Consider the following 22,692-nt stretch of genomic DNA (forward strand, 5'->3'; position numbering starts at 1 on the left):
AGCGCGTGTTGCTGCGCAGTCGGGAGCGTGAGCGAGGTCGGGGGGCAGGGGCTCCGTCCGGCTGTGCTGAGGCGCCGCCATGAGCTCCATCGGCACCGGGGTGAGTGCGGCCCGCTGGGCCCGCGGCAGCGCGCCCGGCACAGCGCCCGTCTGACGGTCCCCCCTGTGCTGGCGGCAGGCGGGGGTGTTGGATCGGCCCGGGGCCAGCAGCCGCCCCCTTGTTCCCTTGCGCTCGCCCCTGCAGGGAGCGCGGCCGCTGCGGGGCTGCCGGGGTGCGGGCGGCCTGTGGGCTCGGCCTCCTCCGCACAGAGCGGCCCGGGCCGGAGCCGCTGCTGAGTCACTGCGGCCCGTTAGGCCGAGAGAACCGGAGGCGGGGGCGGAGCCGCTGGGAGGACCGGGGCGGGGATCGGGTCTCCCCTGGCTCGGGCGGTGCGGGGCTTGGGGGCGGCCCCGGGGTGTGGAGCCGCGGAGGGGCCGCTCTGTTCTACGCTCAGGTTGCGATGCAGCTCTCGCCCGGGGCTCCCCGGGCTGGCGGGGTCAGACCGCGCCGCCATGGTGGCTCCTGGGGCCGGTTGTCACCCAGGGCCTGCCACCTGCCAGGGTGGCTGCTGAGCCGCCGTCGCCCGTCGCCTTGCAGCCCCACGGGACCTTCGGCAGGAGTTGAGGGAGCTTCTGCGCTCTCCTGCCTTTGTCCCGACCCGCAGCTCTGTGCTTAGGTGCTACTCCGGCAGTAAGTTGAGCGTGAGCCAGCAGTGTGTCCTGGCAGCATCCAGCGCAGCATCGCCAGCCGGGCAGGGAGGGGATTGTCCCGCTCCACTCCACACTGCTGCGGCCCCACCTGGAGCGCTGTGTGCACTTCTGGGAGACACAGGATAAAAAAGATATTAAGCTGCTGGAGAGTGTCCAGAAGAGGGCTGCAAATTTGGTGGAGGGTTTGGAGACGAAGCTGTGTGAGGAGTGGCTAAAGCCACTTGGTTTGCTCAGCTTGGGGGAGACTGAGAGGAGACCTCATTGAGGTTACAGCTTCTTCACAAGGGGAGGAAGAGGGGCAGATGCTGATCTCTTTTCTTTAGTGACCAGTGACAGAACCCGAGGGAATGGCAGGAAGATGTGCCAGGAGAGGTTTAGGTTGGACATGAAGAAAAGGTTCTTCACGCAGAGGGTGCTGGACACTGAACAGGCTCCCCAGGGAGGTGTCACAGCCCCAAGCCTGACAGTGTTCAAGAAGAGACTGGACAACACCCTCAGACACACGGTGTGAACTGTGGGGTTGTCCTGTGCAGGGACAGGAGTTGGACTCGATGATCCTTGTGGGTTCCTTCCAACTCAGGACATTCTATGATTCTATGATTTTTATTTTATTTTTTTTTCAAAACTAATAATATAAATTTCAAAGGCATACAGACAGTTCCCATAGGTTTTAAGTATTTTGTAACGTGCGGTGCTTGCAGACCTGTGCAATGTCTGGATTGACAGGGTTTGAAGTGTGCGTGTATCCAGTCCTGCTGTGATGACTTCTCAGAGTTGTTAGTGTATATTTGCTGCTGTTCATGCACCTTGTGTAAAGAAGCCATTCATGTCATGCGGGTGCCAGTCATACACTTATAAATAAATAAACTTCTGAAAATACTGGGATGTAATGTGTTCCATTTTTCCTGAGTAGTGTGTTTTCTTTTTCAGTACGACTTGTCAGCTTCCACGTTTTCTCCAGATGGCAGAGTATTCCAAGTTGAATATGCTATGAAAGCTGTGGAGAATAGTAGGTAAGATACAAATATCTGCATCTCTGTCTGTTGGCTGGTCTTGTTTAAAGCAGCATCATTGGACTAGACAAGCATGATGGCATTGCAGATAAAATTGTTGTTAAAATTAGTTCTGAGCAACTGTGTCCTAGGTTCAAATTAAGTGCAAAAGTAGTGTAATTACTTTTGCTTGCTGGAAATTGCTTTTCATGCTTTCTAGAAATCACTTTTGCTTGCTAGAAACAGGTATGTTGTGGAGAATGGAAAGGCAGTAAACTTATTCATGTGTGTTGAGGGCAATAAAAATCTTATGCTTTGGGGCGAAATCTGATCATAGGTCTCATTAATGTGTTAGGTGCTTGGCTGTTATGGTAGTAAAGCTGTTGTGGCAGCACTTAAAAGCCCATTTTATGGATGTGAACTGAGGCACTGAAAGCCTGACATGCTCAGTGCCTCATAAATTCATAGTAACTTCATTGCATTCCTTGGAAAACAGGACATCCATGTCCTGCTGAAGCTACTTCAACTTCTCTGCGAGTGTCTGTCTTCCTTTGAGTATAGGCAAAGGAATCTTGTAAATTAAAAATCCCAACTGCGCTCTAGCAGCAGTGAGATGATTGATTAGCCAGGGGTGGACTGGATCACCCATGTGTCTGATCGCAGCCACAGGATCGGTCAAAGTATCTTGTGTAGAGCCTCATGCCATGGTTGGTAATTTCTGCCCAATGATGCACTTTTGGAGGCTTAGAGAATGAGTTGTCACATCTCCCAGGTCAGCAGTGAATTTACCAAAAAGAGAGGTTATACGGGCTGTGGTTTTTGTACTGGTATCACTCAGCCCAGTGATGGGGCAGCGGCTGTGCCATCGCTCCAAGCAATGTCACTGCTGCACATAGTATGTTCAGATCTCTCTGGGTAGGGACTTGTGGCAGCCCTGTTTTTTGTTTAAGAAAATATTTGTAGGTTTAATGAGCTTTGGCTTTTTCCTCCCGCTTATTGTCCTCAGTGCTAAAGTGGAGCTGTAACAAATGTACTTATGGGGAGCTACTGTCATTGTTTCTTGCATTTTGTTATTCTCTGTTACGTATTTTGCACTATAATTCTGCTTCTGTGTGAGAAACTTATATTTATCTTGTCTTTCAGTACAGCAATTGGGATAAGATGCAAAGACGGTGTTGTCTTTGGAGTAGAAAAACTAGTTTTGTCCAAACTTTACGAAGAGGGTTCCAATAAACGTCTCTTTAATGTCGATCGACATGTTGGAATGGTAAGGTGCTATTTAATTTTGGTTTTTAATAACTGAAAGAGACCCCCTTCAAAAGCAGAAGTCTATAAATCAGAGAATCAATAAGTAGATCAAGAAATCAATCTTTATGTTTCTGTGTACAGAGTCAGAAACACCAGTGGGTTTTTTGATTGTTTTTTGTAATATATTCTTGAGTGCACACACACGTATATAAGTAAAATTCAAATTCAAAATAGAAGGTATACATATTTTTGAAGCTGTTTTTAAAGTTTTTTGAATGATTTTCAGCATTCCACTTCAAACTTGAATGCAAATCTAAACACAGCTATTAAAGTGGTAATTTTTTAATGCAACTAACAAATAATGTGTGCTAAGGAGAAAAGATGCTGCATAGAAGACTCTCTTCTCAGCAGTGTGAGAGTCAGCTGAGTTCTTTAAAGACTGGCCTTATAATTACCAGTTAATCAATAATAGTGATGTGACAATGATGTCAAGTAGTGGTTACTGTGGAATAGAAATACCTGGTGTTACCTGTTGAATATATATTATATGAAGCATTGTTTAGGTTAGTGTAGTTGTGGCAAATCATGAAATGCTATTTAGCACAAAGACAATTTATTGACATTTCCTAGTGAAAAACTGCATACTGTATTAGTACAGAATCATATTGACATGTTTTGAGCTTGCTAGCAGATGGATAGTTTGATTGAATTCACTTGTAGTACATGGAATTCAGTAAAGATCTTGGTTAAGTCACACAATTAAACTTTCATCCATTTATTTTATTAAATCATTGCAAGGTATGTTTGGCCTAGCTGATGGTAATTCTCATTTCAGGCAGTAGCAGGACTTCTGGCAGATGCTCGTTCTTTGGCAGACGTAGCTAGAGAAGAGGCTTCTAACTTTAGATCTAACTATGGCTACGATATTCCACTGAAGGTAAGAAATTGGTGCCGTTCACTCAGGATTTCTGGCATTCTTAGTCTTGACATGGAGAACTGAGTTTTATTACTTGAGGTTTACTTAATTCTATAAATAAAGTTTTCGATTTCTTTTTCCTTTTAGCACCTGGCGGACAGAGTGGCCATGTATGTGCACGCATACACGCTGTACAGTGCTGTCAGGCCTTTTGGTTGCAGGTAACTCTTGGAATCATACACTGTTTGTAACTGTCTTTTGTTTCACAATTGCTCAAACTACTTAGGTTGTCTGAGAGCTTTTTTTAAGCTTTGAGTAAGTAACCTACAATTCATCTTATAAACAGATTCCCTTCCCGTTTCTCATTGTGTGTGCATGTAAAACCTTAGGTGAAGAATTCACATTTGGATATTATGCCAAGATTAACAGTTTGTCCCTGAATTTTTAAGTTTTGAAGAGTTGATGCTATTAAGTTGATGACAGTGATGAAAGCAGAACTTTCCTCTGCAATCATCCTGCTTGCTCTGGTAGCTAAAGAGTAGGTTACAACTACTATGCAGTTCTAGTACAAAGGGACTAAGTAACTGAGATCTGCTCTCTAGTTAGAGATAAATAAAACGATTCTGGCAGCCTCGGAGTGCTGGGCTGTCATGGTAACACTGAACTCTTCTGACAAATAGCTTAGTAGAATGTAGCAAGAAACCTGAGTTGGTGTAGTCTCTGTAATTCTGTGTGGGTTGGTAGAAATGTTTCTAATTTCACTTTTCTCCTCCAGTTTCATGTTGGGGTCCTACGATGAGGATGACGGTGCACAACTTTATATGATTGATCCATCAGGAGTTTCATACGTGAGTGTGTCAAAAATGTTTCCATCTTGACATAAGTTCCACTTTTAAAAGTTCCTACTTAGGAGAATATTAAGTGCTGTTCCAAAAGAGCTGTTCATTTTTTTCTCTTTGTGCCTGGGAAGATTTCTAGTGCATCGCTGCTTAAAAATGCACAGAGCTGGGTTTTGCTCATTTGCCTGTCCTTGTTAAACGCACATTGTGTATCTCAGTCTCCATGAAACTAGTTTTAAAGCTTGTCTAAGAAATTTGGGGGTTCATTCCACCTAGCTATATCCAATGAAAAGGCCCGTGCGCTGCCCAAAAAGAGTAAGTGCTCTAGTGATACCCCATTCAGAAAATACGTTCAGATGTGAGGGCTGCTGCTCTGACACTGGCTGCCAACAGCAAGTCAAACCAAAATAGATACTTTTGTTAATTGTTGTTAGCGCTGCCTCTTCAGCTGTGTATTACACACAGGATGGTACGTGCTCATACTCTTCTGATCTTTTGAAGTTTTCTTTCAATTTATCCAATACCACAGCTGTTGAGGGAAATAGAAATTATTCTTTATGTGCTTATGCTTCAATATATTTTCATGGTATGTGGGTTTGGGTGGTTTTTTTTTTGTCTTGTTGGACTTCTCTAATTCTAGTTTGCTCTTCCATTTACTGTAATAACAATAAAAAAATTGAACAGATATGTTTCTGTCCAGGAACTACTGAGCACTCCTCTGTTCTGTCAGCAGTGGTAGTACTTCATCTAGTAATTGGAATCCATTCAACAATTTGGGAACATGCCAGAGAGAGAACAGTACCAAGGTTTACTGTGTGTTAGCCTCTCCTGTATGAGCAGGATGGGGGTCGGCATATGCTAAGTGACAGTAAGAACTGCAGAGGGCTTAGTATTTAATTAAATTTGCCTATTTTTTGTTTCTTCTTTTTAGGGTTATTGGGGGTGTGCCATTGGTAAAGCCAGGCAAGCTGCAAAAACAGAGATAGAAAAACTTCAGGTATGATGTTATGGTTTTGTTGTGCTATTGCAAGAAAAATATTCTTAGCTTATTATGTTACCTTTTTGGATGCCTAAAATGTATAAAATCCAAGAGGAGCAGATGGAATATTTTCTTGTACCTTCTAGGAGATGTTTTAGCTTCTACCACAGCAGTATTTCTCAAGCCTTGCCCCTGGGCAATGTGTAGTTAACAGGGAGTGCACATGGTTAAAAGAGGAAGCATAAACATCCAATTCCATGTGTGCGAGTGAGCAAAGTAATTTGAGTGAATATTAAAAGTGTAACTAAGTTGTCAGTTGTGAATGAAAACCTTAGGGCAGCATCGTACAGGGTGGTATAATCTATTTTTTCCCAAAGGTTTTAGATGATCCTTTTGTTTAAAAAGTTGAAAAAAAGGCTGGTCTTATTAAGGACAGTGAGTGGAACTGCAGGATACTGAATGACCGCTGGAATATTATGACTCTGTAAATGTAATGGAGAAAAATAAAGTCATTGACAGGTAAGATGGTGTTTCCCAGCTGGCTAGTGTTGAGGTACGGCCTTTTTTCAAAAGACGCGTTCATGAGCTTGTTGCTGACTGTCATACACCTCTCAAAGCATCTTTACATGTCTGAAAGGGTGTTAGTGCTGTGAACACCAGGCAGAGTACAACTGTATGGTGCACTATTGTTACCAAAAGGAGCTGTTTCTGCTCAGCATTTCCTGCTTGCACAATAGTGTAACTTGAGTTCACAGTAAAGTTCTGTAAGCGCACACCAAGAAGTTGTTTTGTAGCCTTCTGAAGGAGCATGCAAACAGCTGGCTGTGTAAAACCAGTCTGGGGACAAGACTACTGGGATGTACTGGTGTGCCTTGAGCTGACCTAGAACCGTGTTAGGATCCCGAAAGACTTCTGTCCTTACATCTTGATAGCTGACGCCCTTGGAATTGGAGACAATATGGGACACCCCTAGACCTGGTCTGTCTCATGTAATTCTTACTTGATTCTCTGCTTGCATCTTATTTATGGTTTTGGTCTGCAGAAGTACATCGCAGCTGCTCTTGGAAAGGTTCAGACTTCATATGGCTGCCGTGCTTTTAAGAATAGTCTGTTTATGGTGCTGTAGCATTGTAACTGAAAAATCACAGGAAAAATAGAGATGTTCCTAAACTTACTTCATTCAGTCTGGAATCTGGTCAGATGCTTGAATACCAAATCAGAAGTAGGAAGCCTACAAGATCATCTGATCTTGATACTGATACAGGAATCTTGGTGTCTGAGAAATCATAATTTCAATTTCCACGTGTGTCAACTGGCATAATGATATGGTGGGTAATATATCATCCACCCCCAAAATTTCATTTTCTGTCCAGTGCTGGGATTTAAAATAACTTTTGGTATATTCCCTGATTTTTGTACAGCTAATAAGTATGTTTACTGCTAGAACTTTACAGTAGAGCCTGTAAACTTTAGTGTATGGGAACAGTGGTTTGTCGTATGGCCCAACTGCATTTATTTATTTAATGGCTTGTTTGCAGAATGTCTTCAGTAATGTGTATGATCTTGTCACAGCAATGTGAAGCAAGTCCAGTCTTGCATGCTGATGCTTTTTTGTTAACTGTAGACAGGGCGGGTTTCAAGGTCAGGCTTAATTTTGATGAGATGAATTTGTAAAAACTGAAGTGGGAAAAAGACTATAGAGTACAAAAGCTGTTGTGGGGTGATACCACCTGCTGTCAGCTAAGACTTGTTCCTGTGGAAGACACGACTTCAGGTGGAGAAAGAGGCAAGCAGGTGGTCAGAACTTTAAACCCACGTCACAGGTACTGCAGAGCAGATCCTGTATCCGGGAGGGGACACAGGGTGCAAAACCCTCGTATGGAGGTGAGGGTGCAAGCAGGAAACACTGCACTGATCACATCTGTCGTATCTTATGTGAATGTCTGCTATCTTCAGCTGTGGGAAAACTTAGAATCACAGAATCATAGAATGGTTTGTGTTGGAAGGGACCTTCCCAGCTCATCCAGTGCCACCCCTGCCGTGAGCAGGGACATCTTCACCAGCTCAGGTTGCTCAGAGCCCCATCCAGCCTGGCCTGGGATGTCTCCAGGGATGGTTCATCCACCACCTCTCTGGCCAACCTGGGCCAGGCTCTCACCACCCGCAGTGTAAAACATTTCTGGCAGTCTTGTGGAGAGTACTTGACTCTCTTAGTGTCTTCTGCAGCGCTTCTCATGGAGCTCTGACGCTACGTACACGTTTTTGATATATGGACATAATTGTCATTAACTCCTGTGATAAACTGCTACAGTGTTTACTCTTATTGTCTGCAGAATTAACATACCTGGCATGGGAAAAGGGTAATGGCACAAAATAAACTGACTTCAGTTTCCCTCTTGTAAATACGCGTGATAGTAGCAGACTTCTGGGTTTTCCTATTTCCCCACTAACTTTTTAAGTGTAAATACACAGAGTAATTTAAATGTTTGGGTGATACCGAGTTCTATTTGTACACAGCAGCTGGTGCTGTGTGTGTTATGGATGGAGTGTCACAAATTAAGGGCTGAGGCAATGGGTCTCATCTTAATTCCTTCTTGGGTATCTCAAAACTAGCTACTGTACTATGGTTTTGAAAACTTTTTGAGCATCGGACAGAGATGATAATTAATGGGTTACATTCTGAGTTCAGTGTAAACAATTGGGAAATAAAGGAATTTCAACTTGAAAATCATTTTACGCTAGAGGAAGTGTACTGCACTGTGTTTCATGACACATGTCCCGTTGATTCCAATGAGTAATGATGGGCGTGGTTTGTGAGTGCAGTATCAAAGGCTGATGTCTGTCTGGTTGGTGCAAATGAAACCTTGAGAAAGGAAATGAGGCAAATGTTGTTTCATCTCTGCATTAATAAAATATATATATATTACTACTTTGTAGTCCAGAAGAGTTGACTGGCAAGAGATTTGACCCACAGAACATAAGTTTATTATGTCCTGGAAATTGGCATGAGATTTTGTTTTAACTGTGAAACTGCCAGAAGACTGATGTAACTGTGAGAAAATACAAAATGAGATGCTCTTACCTTGCTCAGGCATGCAGTTGGTTGTTAAACACTAGAACAAGATTATCCTCTTAGGGCATTACTTAAAAGACAATATTGCTTGCATAAAATGTTGGTAAAGCTGAAAGTATTATTATACTACCTAGAAAGGATATATTATACATGAAAATATGGTGCTTCCCCAATTTGTACATGAGGTTATTTTATGTCAGTTGATCAGAAAGCATCTAATAACAAGTCAGGGTTTTATGATGTTAAGGTTTAGACTGGGGAGGTTTCCACAGAACAGTTTTTTCATAGAATCTTGTCACTTTTATCAGTGCTGAACAGAAGGCTCATTATGCATCTGTGCAGGCATTTATGTTCTGGCTTTGTGGAAAACAGTATATTCTCTTAAGCTGTGTATTTTTTTGTGTACAGATGAAGGAGATGACCTGCCGTGACGTTGTTAAAGAGGTTGCAAAAATGTAAGTCTCCAACCTATTTTTCCATCTCGACTAAAATCCGTACTGGTGAGCTTGATGTGCTTCAAATCGAAGTTATTCCTTTTAATTTGGGTACCAGGTTTCATTTCTACTAGATAAGTTCTCATGCTGACTCTAGTATATTCTGCTATTAATATTTTTTCCCCTTCTTGTGAGATGGGGTATGCTACTTAGTACTGAAAAAAATGCTGAAGGATATGAAGAATACACCTTTTGATCTCACCTGCTACTTTCTATAGGTGCAACTTGTAGCACCAGTGGATTAAAGTTAGAACTGTCTGAATAGAGTCACTGGTTTTAAAATATATAAACCAGGTGGCAGATCGGGGAAGCTCCTTGGCATCCTGATTCCGAAGAGAGAGCTGTAGACTTTGTTACACAGATTGAACAGTGACCTGGTGCTTCAGACATTAAGTAGCAGTCCAGAAATGAAGCTGAGGTCTTTGACCCAGACTTCCTATTTGCCTAAAACAAGACTCAAGTGCTTAGGAAAGGAGCCAAGTATTAACTCCATGTTTAAAGATGTGTGTAGGGTATAGCTGGTCTCATTTAAATGACAAAGCTTGATGCCACATGGAAAAATTTGAACCATTTGCTGTTCACTGATGCGATTTAGGACAAGACATCAGTGATGTAATTGCCTGTAGTTGCTAGTATTATCCCACAAATGCTATGTGAGGATAGTGAATTTACAGGAAAAAAGGTACCATTTCATAAGGCACATACTACTGAGGGGAAAAGAAGACATTGGGAAGAGAGAAGACTTTCTGCTGAGTATCAGTTGGCCAGTAGTAAACGATCTTGAAAACACTTTGTGAATTAGTACCAAATACTAGTATTCTTTCAAGTGTCTACAACACTTCCTTTTAATGCTTTGGCAACAGTTTAATAATCTGCAGCTGCAAAATGGTAATCTTCAGTATTTTCTGGCTATTGCTTAGAAGGTTATAAAGAAGTAATAAATACATTTCTATCATTGGTATTGCAGGGTGTGAAACAATCTCATGGTTTGTGTCTGCAGCTGTCTTAAAAACTAGGAAGGACCTCAAAGCGGTTCTAAAATGGTACAAATAAGGCACAGATTTTCAAATAATGAAAATACTTCTGTTCTTTAGTTTTGCCTCAGCTCAAGTAGCAAGACAGCAAAGATTTTAATCATTTTTAACTGCCCAGAGTCAAGCAGAACATTTTTTTTCAAGAGCTTGTCATGGTACACTTTGCAAAAGGCTTGTAACCAGCTGAACACGTAAGAAGAGCCTAAAGACCATCTTAAGCCATGATCAGTAAGTCCAGTCTAAGAATGACAAAAGGGTGTCAGAAGAACATAAGCATATAGTGGTATTTCTCTGGACACCAATGTTAACTTTGTTCTTTATATTTGTTTCACAATACTTTAATACAACTTTAATTGGAAGTACTCTGTGTGGTGCAGAAGGTATCCTTCCTGCCTCCACTATCTCCAAGCTTTCTATGTTGGCTAGAAAAAGCTGGTATTTTTCATCTTTTGATTTATGAATACCTCCTGAAACAAACTAAGGAATGTGGCCTTCTCAACAAGCGAAGCCACAGGTTATTCCAAGTTCTGCTATTGTTTTGAAGTCTATGTCTCAGCTCAGGGTTGTTATGGTTTGTTGACATGTTCTGCCACTGAGGACTGAATACTATGATGCAGTCAAAGCAGTATTGCTGTTAGTGTGTGACATTCTTATCCCACAGACTAAGGAGCAATTTTACTAGTCTGGATGGTACTGCATATGCTATAATACCACTTGTAGTTTTAATTCTGATGACCATCATGTTTGCCATAAGCATGGCAGTCTATATGGAGATCTATGTACAGGCTTCTAGACACAAGATACTGTGGTATTGGAGTTCAGTCTTAACTGTAAACTGAAATAAGATTTACAGGGGAAGTATAGGACACTCCTAACTGTATTATAACTAAGCTGGCAGCAGCATGTAGTAGTTCTGCAGTATTTGAATCTTAGTGTTTGTTCTGATTAGGATAACCTGAACATCTCAACTTGCATCTTAGCTGTAATCATTTACTGTATTGTCATACTAGCAATTAAGCCCAGAAAATTCTCTGATGGTTATTTGTGTGTGTGGGCAGGGGAAGAAGCATGTGGAGAGCTTCTTTTAACCATAAGAGTATTTCAACAGAAGAAATCTGTGAAAGGAAGAAAGTATATTTAGCCTATTGATTGATCTGTTCTAATCTGTACTTTTGTCTGTTCTTTACAGAATCTACATAGTCCATGATGAAGTAAAGGATAAAGCTTTTGAGTTGGAACTCAGCTGGGTTGGAGAAAGTAAGCATTTCTGTAATTTCTATAAGCACCAGAAAACTTGTAACTTTGTGTAACTAAAGTAAAAAATTGCTTCTTCACTCTGTGTGTTAAGGTCCCTGTGTGAATTCTACTTAAGATGTACTCTTTTTATTGGCAGTAACCAATGGAAAACATGAAATTGTTCCCAAAGACATCAGGGAGGAAGCAGAAAAATATGCCAAGGTAAGGTCTGACTTTGGTGGTGTTTCAGTGCTTCACTTGGTAAGCCTAGAGTGGAAGGAACTAACTGAAAGCTGGGCTGCTACTGTTTTGATGACTAGAAAATGTATAGTTTCCTGCTCCAGCAGGGGGATTGGACTAGATGATCTTTCAAGGTCCCTTCCAATCCCAAACATACTGTGATACCACATATTAGCATTTGCTGATGTTATTCTCAAGGGGGAACAGTGAAGTTAACAGTGTAATCCAGGCTTTGTTCTTACAAAACCAGTGTAATTCAGCAGCCTTGCACAAGTGGTGTGTTTCTCCTTCAACAGTAAATGTATTAACTCTTCCATGATAGTGTGAGTAGGAGAGGTAGTAAGTCATGTTGCCTAGAACAGTTTTGAAAGATAACCATCTGCATTTGCTTTAAAAGTAATGACAGTGCTTAGTATTACCCACTAAAGATATGAACTAGCCTGCTGAATACCAGGCTCTGGGCAGACTGAGAGGATTGTAAAGCTACAGCAAACCTTGTTTTGCTTATAGACAGAATCAAAAAACAACTGTTAAACTATTTTTTCATTTTTATTTTAATAGGAATCTTTGAAAGAGGAAGATGAATCAGATGATGACAATATGTAACACATTGTTACTTCAAGACAAGTACAGCTTTTGTTAACTTACAACAGGTTTGTTTATAATGTATTAAGCATGGGATGCTATCATATACTTGCTGGAAAAAACTGGGTGACCAACTTGCACTAATAAATTTTCCATTTTACTGTCTGTTAGCTTTTATTTCAATAGAGTACAGGCCAGAATCATCAAGAAGTAACTGTACTCTATCAAAACACAAATTAAGGAAGAAAGATATTATTAGGCTGGTGTTTTTCCTCTTACTACAGCACACTGTTGAGCCAGGCCAGGTACAGAAAAACAGTCTGCTTAGAAATTTGACAAGTGTGTTGTTTGTACTGCAGAGTTTAATATGAAAAATAGTACTTGATTATTCCTTGATTAACCTCTATCACACTTTTCAGTTATGTCATAGCCACAGGCTGTGATTGCTTTTGGCAGAAGAGATACCTCACTGTAAAACAGCTTTTGTTAAGTTCTAAAGCTGTGAGATATATTAAGCAATATAATTGGAGTTAATGCTGGAAGTGTTAAACTATTTTTAAATAGCTTTGTTCAGCTGAGGGTTCTTAAATCATTTCTGAATCAGCTTTATCAATTGTTGACCTCTCTGGGAACTGAAAATAAGCTTTCCTGCTTGCTTTCCCAACACTTCCTAGGAAAAGATTGTCCATTCTAAGTTACTTCAAAGTCTTGAAAGCCAAGGTAACAAACTGTCCTGTTCACCACCTTAAAACTCAGGTAAAAATTAAAGCCTTGTTTGTACATGCAGTTAAAATTCTAATGGTCACCTTAATCTGAAATGCATGCTTTTCTCATCAGACTGCTCACCTTTAGTACTACAAAATAGTGATTGACAAGACTTTAAAACAAAAGCTTTCCCATACATGCTTGTTTTTTCTTTTTTCCTTTTGAAAGAACACCTGGCCTACAGGTGTTGTTCTCTTTTTTTAATGGGATTAGAAGGTACAGGTTCTACTTCCTTTTTGTGACACAGGCAAGTCAATATAGGCTTAAACCTGAGCCAGACCCATCTAAGCTGGAGTCAAGCTACCTGAAACTCTTGCCTCTCCAGCTGGGTGTAGCTTTCAAAGGCTGCTGAACCTCTTGATCAGGCTGCCTGAGCCAACATTGATCATGACCAGGCCCTGGTCCTGAGGTGACAGCACAGCAGCCACACTGAGTCAGCCTTTCAGCTGAGTTGCATTTCTCCAAACTGAATTTACCTCTGAAGTTTATTGCTGATTCAGCTGTTTGATTCATCAGCAAGTGCCAGTCAGGAAACTCTCATCAGCACTCTAAGGCAGTAGCTGAGGGCTGGTCTTCCACTTGCTGTATACTACAGCAGAGAGCCTACTTGATTCTCTTCACTTTGTCTTTATTCTATGCCTGAAACATCACTGACAAACTGCTAAATGGAAACTAAAAGCAATCCTCATGTGTGGCTACACACATCCATCCCAACCTTTCAGTGACAGACATTCAGAATTAAGGACAGGAAACATAACCCTGACACCTGACTTGTATAATTCTTGTTAAGTAAGAAGATCAATTGTGTATGTTTACAACAAAGTCCAAGGAAGATGTTCCACAAAATGTGAAGAGATACAGGTAGGAACAGAGCCACCTACTTCCTTATTCAAAATTTCCAAATAGATACTACTTAGATAACATGGCAACCTAAATAGTTCCTTCGAGGAACTGTGCTCTAATTCTTTTTGTTTGTTGTGGAAAGATATATAATGAAGTCCAATGAGAAGCAATTCAGCAGTGTGTGGATTGTAGTACATACAAAGTGCTGCACAGTAGCCTTGTCTGTCATAGCAAGATTTAGTTAAACAATACCAAGGTGATTATTACTGTCAGGTTATTTTCCAAATTAAATAACTAAGTTAACAGAATATACTTTCAACCTTTTTATGAGAACTGATCCTTATCTATGGTAAGGAAAACAACATATTATTTCCACTGACTGCAGATGGGGAAGGAAGAAAAAAGTCACCATTAGAAGGTGGGGAAAAAATTTTACATTTATTCAGGAGAGGGGAGCCAAGGATTTTAAAAAGCATGAAAATAGTGAATAAGCTACATTAGTATTGAAATTTCCCTTAACTATAAAAACAGAAAGTTAGCAGGCTTCTATTTGATCTGAAAGCAAGCATTGCTCCCTTTAACACCACCACCCAGGGAACATGAGAATAGGTTCCTAGTCCAGGACTTGAAGTTCAACAGAAAAACTACTATTACAGCTACTTTTGTAGCCTTAACCTAGTTGCAGTTCCAGCTGAGGTAGCCAATGAGACAACCATGCTGCATTGAACAAGTAACTTAATTTGAAGTTAGTTAAGAATGCTTAATTTAATTATACATTTGTGCGGTATCCATCATAATGTTTTACTAATTTAGTCCACACATGCTAGGCTAAATGACAACTTTAATTCTCAGCAGGAAAACTAGTGTTTACTTGTTGCTGTGGCAAACAGTGGAAGCTGAGCAGGGAAGGAAATCATCCAAAAGAAGGAAGTGGCTACTCATGGCAACATTGACCACACAAAGACTAAAAACATACTGGGACAATCCAGCATCCATCATTAAACTTTGATTAAATACTGAAGACTGTGGGTTTTTCTTTTTCTAAATATATTATACAGAGCTGTCTGAGGTAAATCACTTGGTGAAAGTTAAGTCAAGCTCCAAAAGGGCTCAAGCTGGATCTGAGATTAAAGTAAGGAACTGATCCACTACAGAACAAGAGAAAATAATACTAAATCTCAACAGCAACAACACAGCTTACTTTTAGCAGAGTCTCCATTTCAAGTACAGGACTAGGAAAAAAATAATCTAGCTGTACAGTAGACAGCCTCCAGTCTTAAACAATATTCTAGGAGGAAGAGTTTGATTTAAGCCCAGAGCCCAGCAACTAATCAGACAGCTAAAACAAAGATTTCAAAGCTGCTACCAGTCTATCTCCTGTAGCTTCAGCTGTGAGGCACATCTGGAGAATGTGTAAGTCTGCAGAGCTGAAGCTCCAGAAGAGCTGTTCCTTGAGACAGAAGATAGCATGTGCTTCTACTTAAACCTTACTATTTTTGAGTAAGCTCCTTGCAACACATGCAAGCTCAGTATCACCCATCAACAGCAGTGTCTGTGACAGCGACCTCTGAGGGCTCCCAGAACCAGCCTTTGGCACCAGGGGCAGCACACGCCTTCCTACAAAAGCAGGGCTTGGATCCCCTTCCCTAAAATGAAAACGAGCTTTTATAATTGGCTTGAAATGGTCAATTATTATTTCAGTGTTACACTGAAATGTGAAAATGCATTGCAAGGCTAACACATGGGCAGGGTAGGTGAATTGGAGATTTGAGAAAGAGGTGGTTCTTAAGAGTCATTTGGATTGTTTCTGCCCAAAGCACTGGGAAGTTTCAGTTCTGAAGATATCAGACAAAGTATAATTAGTCCATACCAAGAAGCACTTCTTGCTTCAGGCTCCACGAGTAACCTACTTAGTCCAGATTCTGTCTATTTATGGGAATACATAATAGAGCAGAAAGTCAAATACCCACTTGGAATGCACAGCTGCAGTCCTGGCCATGCTGAAATATTTCATGTTCAGAGTTTTAATGGCATGTGCTGTTGCTTAGCACAGGCTTTAACAGACCACCAGAAAGTAAGACTGTATCGACCAACTCATCTCTTAGCTTAAAGTCATCCCTCCACTAAGGAGTATTTTATAAATACATCGTTCCAACAATGACGTAGGAGTAGGATGTACAGCAAGATGCTTCCTCTCCCTTTAAGTTTCATACATCCACTGACTGTTACTAAGCACCTGATGACTCACTGCTCTGATATTTCATAGCACTGGATGTGTCACATTCCCTGTTACTTAGTCAGCAAGTCCACATACAGAAGCCTAGTTAAAGAGAACTAAGAACGGGTGAACTGCAGATGACAAATTGAAAATAAAATAGATTTCAATAGCTAGTTTACTTGCATACATCCCCATGACTGCACCAGAACAGATTTTAGAATACGCAGCTGGACTTGCAGAGTTCAAAAACCCAGTTTAGGCTACTACACTAGGATAATCAATTTCCATTGTTTGTACTACCTTTATATGGCCATAAATATTACTGGTTTGGATAATACCTTTGCTACAACTGACTAGTACTGCTGATGAAATTATGTTAAGATTGAGCTGTTAGAAGCACATAGGAAAGCAGTGCATAGAAGTAACTCATGTAAAATTTCCTGTGTGCGATATATCCCTAGGGTATCTCCAAAATAAATCATATTAAGCTGTATTTGGTGCTGACTCTCAGAAAGGAAACATTTCAAACAGAATTTGTCTTGCGCAGATCTGAAGTACGCCAAGCATCAAATCATCTGTTGCTTCCTTCTCATCACCAAAAATAGCTTGATGGCCTAAGGTTAAAAACGCCGCAAGCTGAAAGTGTGACTCTCCATATGGACGCAAAACTGCTTGAGATGCAGTCTGGCTGTAGAGTCCAAGTCACCCTCAAGGAAGGGGACTTGGAATAACTACATGTGCTGTTTTGCATGTCTCTTCCTTAAGATAAAACTGTAACCATAGAAGGGAACACCAAACAGTGAATTCAGCAATGCATCTGAAGCATTTATCAGCTAGAAGATGATGACCTTAAAGTGAACAGTTTCAAGATTCTGAAGAGAAAAATAGTATTAGTTGTCATGACAATTTTGAGACTGTATTGGCACCAAAAATAGGGTATGGAGACTGTTTTCCCCCCACCTCTTATTTTCCTCCTTCGGTTGCATAGGCTTGTAAGACAAGGACTAGCTTTTCCTCCACCCACCAGTTTTTCAAGCTACATGCAGCAAAGAAGTTACTTTTACTTAAGAACTGAGAGCTATTTTGAGGCATTATCTGCTTGTAATTTTCCATCCTAGAAGATCTTGCTACCTATTATGTCTGATTATACAGAGTTGCAGAAATCAGGTAGTAGAAGTGGCGAGAGTGTGGCCTTATTGCTTTTGCGGTAAATACACTCTAGTATTTGAGAACACAGGATCTACAACCGAGCTCAAACCAAGTCTTTTATTTCCAGACAGACTAAGTAATCGCCACGCAGTGCTCTTTCATCTTGAGTGCATTGCTATTAAAGGACTCCGAAACAATTGTTTAAAAATGGTTCTTACAAGTTGCTGTGCCAACCAAAAATGGACAAGTAGAATAAAGCAGGCAGCAGCATCACGTAGGTTATAGTGCAAACATGTGCATATAATCAGATCAGGAAAAACTGAAATCCCCTGAAGTCTCCCCTTAACACAGTATAAAATCTACTCACTGAAAATACCATTTTAGGTAAGACAAGCCAAGTAAAAGTTTGGAAAGAACATGGGGCAGTTTATTGCTGCATCAAGTTAAATATCATTTGGTATATATGTATTGTCTGCACATCCAAAATACATTTAAGATTCCAATTTCAGCAGATTAACAGTAGGTTCAGTTATAGCAAATTCACCCAGAAGCCAATATATTCCAAATGCACACACACAAAAAACCAAAACCACACCTAAGTGATGCCCAAGTTTTTGGAATTTAAATTTATGTTGTTTGCAGGGCTTTTAGAAAAGCAGGAAATCTGCTAATTTCATTATTTAGGGGAAGGACAGAGACCTATTACATTAGACTGCATTAACAGGTGTCAAGAGCAGCCAAGGAAGCGCAAAATGACTTTAGCAGAATACTTGCATAAAGCTCAATTTCAGCACTAATCCTAGGTGTTTCCACAGTCTACAAAGCACACTGCTTGAGAGGCTGTTTTTCCCAAATACTTTTCTATATACATCAGGAATAGAAACAAATCTGTAATACTGAGGCAGAATCAAAATTGAGCTTAATGTGTTTCCTGTCAGTCTGTTTAACAACCACCTATTTCCTCCAGCCAAATGCTTGTTTCTACACAAATACCAGTTTGTCCCCCATTGTGCAGCTTGCAAGGAGATCATTCTTACACTATTAAAAGCTCTTTCATTGATCCTGAATAACTGAACTCCAAAAAGACATGTATTTTGTTCTTTCAGAGTTCTGGATGCCACACTCCACAGCTCATTTGAGTAGTTCTGTTTACAGCTGTACTGCTGTAACTAATGAGGTGACAGAATACACAACAACGCTGCAGGGGAAAGCACATCCCTGAAGGTACAAACCTGCAAACAGTAGAGTCTTGCAATTAATTCACAGGTGAAGTGTGCATTACACAGTGCTGATTGATCAGCCAAGTCCCCAGCCACCTGGAAACTAGGTACCTGTAATAATATCCTACAAACAACATACACAAATCAAAGGTATCTTTTGGAAAAGGTGGCTATGTAGGAAAAAAATTCAGAATTTAATCACCAGCTGAACTGTAAATTGTCACAGAGAGCAGCTACTTCTAACTAAAAACCACTTCATACAAAAGACTGAGGGCATTAATACTTTTAAAAAAGAATCAATACTGACCAACTGCATTCTTGTTAGCTGAGGCTGAAAAGTAAGTTAATCCTAAGTGATTAAAGTAATTTGGACAAGCAAAAGCCCTAGAAGAGAGGCCACAGTAACCACTGCCTTCACAAGCTTTCTTTGGCTTTGCAGCAACAGCGCTTGCTGCTTTGTGCCAGGCTGTGAACCATTAGTAGCACACACATTGCTTTCCAGAGGGTAGTTAGAAGGAAAAATTGTGCGTCTGTAGTCCTGATTCAGCTGGATCACATTGCTCTACATCTGTAACAGTCCATCATTTCAATCAACAGCTTATCAGTGATGACAAGCTTGAGAGTGACACCTACACTGGCAGGTGGACCACGTCTAAGGACTCACCATCAGTATTAGAACCCTGTTTTATATCTCTACAAGCATGGAAAGATGTATTAGGAAAAAAATGAGAAGCCACTTACCAGTGCGGGAAAAAGCTTGCATATATGAGAACATACTCTTAACATCTATTTTCCTTCTTGTGCTTTTTAACATGGCTACTTCTGCAGCAAGAAGTCATATTGGGAGGAAAATAAAAGCCTTCCAAGGTACAAACTAGAAAGAGGCAGCGCAAGCGAGGAAGAGTCTTACTTCAGATTTCCCATGATCACTCAAAACTACTTCTGAAAGACAAGAAAAACCTGAATCTATTAACGCAGGTATTGAGAAATTAATCCAACCAGAGTTAGTTCTCTTTGCTAAAGTGAACCAACAGCCTATTTCAGCTCTCCAACATCAGCCACAATCAACATCCGAGATATGGACAGCATTAGACACCAGTTTACATTCACACGTCCAGTATCACAAAAGGCTGAAAAAGTGACCACACTGTTGCTCCAAAGTAGATATGAGAAGTTAATATTTAAGGGGGAAATACCTATTTCAGAAGCTTAACTCAGTAAGGATCTTAAAATACAACATGCAACCCCATTTAAATGTTAAAACTGTTAGTTTTCATAGCAATAAAGTAGGTAATTGCCACTCTCAAAAACACATGGGGTTTGCATTCAAGTTTCACCCTGTATATTTGATTTAGACTGGAGATTATTCAAGTAGCAGTATTTATACACAAGATTTTACTCTGTTAGGAAGAATACAGACTGTTTAGAGATTCATATGAAAGTTTAAATGTTTCCAACTTATTTCTGAAACACTAAAAGCCTATTTGCTCTGTAGACTGGTGACTATTTACACAGAAAACCACTCCCCCAATCCTGTAGAATAAACATCTCATCTCACCTTGGAAGATCAAAACTTCCACGGATAAATATCTCAGTAATAATGCCTACAGCTCAGAAGCCAGGAAGAAAGAGCTGCATGCTGTAGAAATATTTTGGAAGCCAGTTGAAAGGTACAGAGAGTAGTTTTACAATACTGGAATCACTGATGCACTAACATAGCCATTATGTGTACATGTATAGGATACATTTCTAGTACTAACTAGTGTGCCTGTCACAGAAAAAAAATATAAAGCCTGAAAGAGGTTTGATTACTCACTAATAGATCTAATCCTTCGCCTTTAGTCGCTGTTCAGCAACGGTTACTTTGAAAAAATACGTAAGGATGCTCTCCTTCAGCAGTCACATTGCTACCCAGAGCTATAACTGATTTCTCATTTAACTTCAAGCATCTACTTCATGTTTTGACAGACTCATCACCTGATTGCAGATGATGACAACCAAAGTCCTTTGCCACATCTAAATTAAAGCTGCTGTACAAATCTTCAGCTTCTCTGTGGTGTCATGCGCTATTGTTTCACAACACTGCACGACTTCCCCAGCGTAGCTGTAACAGACTCGCTCTTGTCACGACTGTGAACTTGTAGCCCGTAGAAATAGTACAGGAAGTTAAGTGGATCTGTAATCAATTCCATCTCTTGCATCCCTTTGCTAGGCAACAGAAATTAAACAACTATACTCAGATAATTTAACAGCACATGAAAAAACTGGCTTTAGAATCCAATCTTAAGTAAACCCTAGCAATGAGCGCTCTTCTTCCATAGTTGCTAAATTAGTAACATTAACATTTGACAGAAATATGTTAGCTATCGTAAGAGAAAATTATGTACCGGAAAGAGTAAAAATAGCCTCTTACAACACAGCTCTTACTCTGTCCCAACACAAGATTACCAAATCAGTCTTTAAAAAAGGAACATTTTAACGTTTGGAATGTAAAGATTGCATGATACACGCCAAAACGCCCCCACAGCACTAACGGGCTGGGATGAAAGCAGCAGTTATGCTGGCTGAGAACTTAAACCTCTTCTCTTGCTGCTAGGCTGCTAATAACACACATCAGTTAACGCATCACCGATTTCTGCACACATTTTATAAAACACAGGATTGTAGTTAAGATCTGCAGCCACAAAGCACAACAAAGTCTGGACACAGTTTATTCAGTAAAAATGGGACTACTTCTCCCTGGAGATCTCTGAAGCCGCTAACAAGAACTGCTCTGACAAGCTGAGAACGTAACAGCGTTTTACTCGTGTCACTGGAAAAAGCAACTACAAAGTGAGTATTGTTGTTAGCTGCAGAGCTGACAGGAAACCCAATTCTGAGATTTTTCTCACACAAATATATTTAACATAGAATACTCTACGTCATAAATATTTTCATGATTATCCACACAAAGATACTGCACTGCTGCAAAACATACCCACGGCAGACCCAAGGAACCACTACTAAACTTCAGTGGATGTAATGCACTAATTCAGGCATCCGATGGGTTGCTAAACTTTGTGTCTTCTCCCACAGCAATATTCACATGGAAATGATGAAAAACAGCATGCAGAGTTCTGTCTGAATAACTAAATATCCATTTTTCTGAATATGGGAGCAGGAATGTTCCAGAGCTGTGAAACTATAGGTGAGCATTTAGCACTAACAGGTGTGGGGTTTTTTGTTTGTTTTCTCTCTCCCACAGATGATAATAAATACGAAGGAACTTACTGCTGATAGTTAACAGTAAAGCAGAATTTTCTCCAAGACTAGGAAAGGTTTGACCTTCCATTTTTATAATCCAGGTATTAATGACTGAGCTTTTCTGTTGTCAACTTTGCATTGGTTGGGTTTCTTTTCCTTTAGACCTGCACACCAAATACCTCACAGTTTCTTGTCTGAGTAGTTTGCAATCACTTAGATGATAAAGCTTTGTGGGAAACACACACCTGACCTTCATTTGTGCAGAAATACAGCAGTTCCACGCAGGCAGAGTTTCAACTGCGGGCAGACGTTTGCTCAACCACCACTGGAAAAATGTTGCCTATTTACTTACAGAATAGAAACACCAAGAGGAAGAGCACTTATAAAAAGAAAGGAGAACTAAACACTTGAGACAAAAATAAGAGCAGCTAAAAGTCTCCTGAACACCTGCAAAGTCTGACATAAAGCAGCACAGTATTTCACAACATAGAAAGCAGTTCAATGTTAAAACAAGAATCGGTGTTTTTAATGTTTCTAGAATATTTTGGCTGTGATGCTATGTTTATTCCCCAATTGTTTTATTTACTCTATAAATGGAATAGGTCAAAAGCAGTATGTGACTACTGAACAGAATTAAAACATCTTACTTATCCCAGAAATCTCTCTTCTCATTATTCTGTCTCCTCAAGGAAGCCACATGATACACACAACAGTTTTATTTAGCTGCTATTTATACTGCTATTCTTACTAAGAATACTGTAAGATACAGACATTCCTATACTTGCCTTTTCCTATCAAATGCCACATATATAAAGACTTTAGGCTAAATTTCTGTATATTCTACAACTGAGACATTTTGAAGTACACA

At 40.4% G+C, this 22,692-nt stretch overlaps 1 protein-coding gene across 8 annotated transcripts; it reads left to right on the forward strand.

Annotated features, from left to right (window-relative positions):
* PSMA3 (proteasome 20S subunit alpha 3) lies at positions 1-22,448 on the forward strand. Of its 8 annotated transcripts, none has more exons than XR_013922184.1 (13): positions 1-100; positions 1,681-1,763; positions 2,886-3,009; positions 3,826-3,927; positions 4,054-4,127; positions 4,682-4,754; positions 5,677-5,742; positions 9,206-9,252; positions 11,515-11,582; positions 11,719-11,783; positions 12,363-12,454; positions 18,468-18,585; positions 21,826-21,904. XR_013922184.1 is itself a non-coding variant. In XM_080345352.1 (12 exons), the coding sequence occupies exons 1-11, from the start codon at positions 80-82 to the stop codon at positions 12,405-12,407; spliced, it is 768 nt and encodes a 255-aa protein (XP_080201478.1). In that variant the 5' UTR covers positions 1-79; the 3' UTR covers positions 12,408-12,454; positions 21,826-22,448. The 8 variants fall into 8 exon arrangements, 6 of the variants coding, with proteins under 6 accessions (XP_080201478.1, XP_080201480.1, XP_080201477.1 ...); XR_013922185.1 differs by lacking the exon at positions 21,826-21,904 and adding an exon at positions 21,657-21,814 and having other exon boundaries at positions 18,468-21,413; XM_080345352.1 differs by lacking the exon at positions 18,468-18,585 and having other exon boundaries at positions 21,826-22,448.
* The last annotated feature ends 244 nt before the right edge of the window (positions 22,449-22,692 follow it).

Source organism: Nesoenas mayeri (genome assembly GCF_963082525.1).
Source record: "Nesoenas mayeri genome assembly, chromosome: 5".
NCBI lineage: Eukaryota > Metazoa > Chordata > Aves > Columbiformes > Columbidae > Nesoenas > Nesoenas mayeri.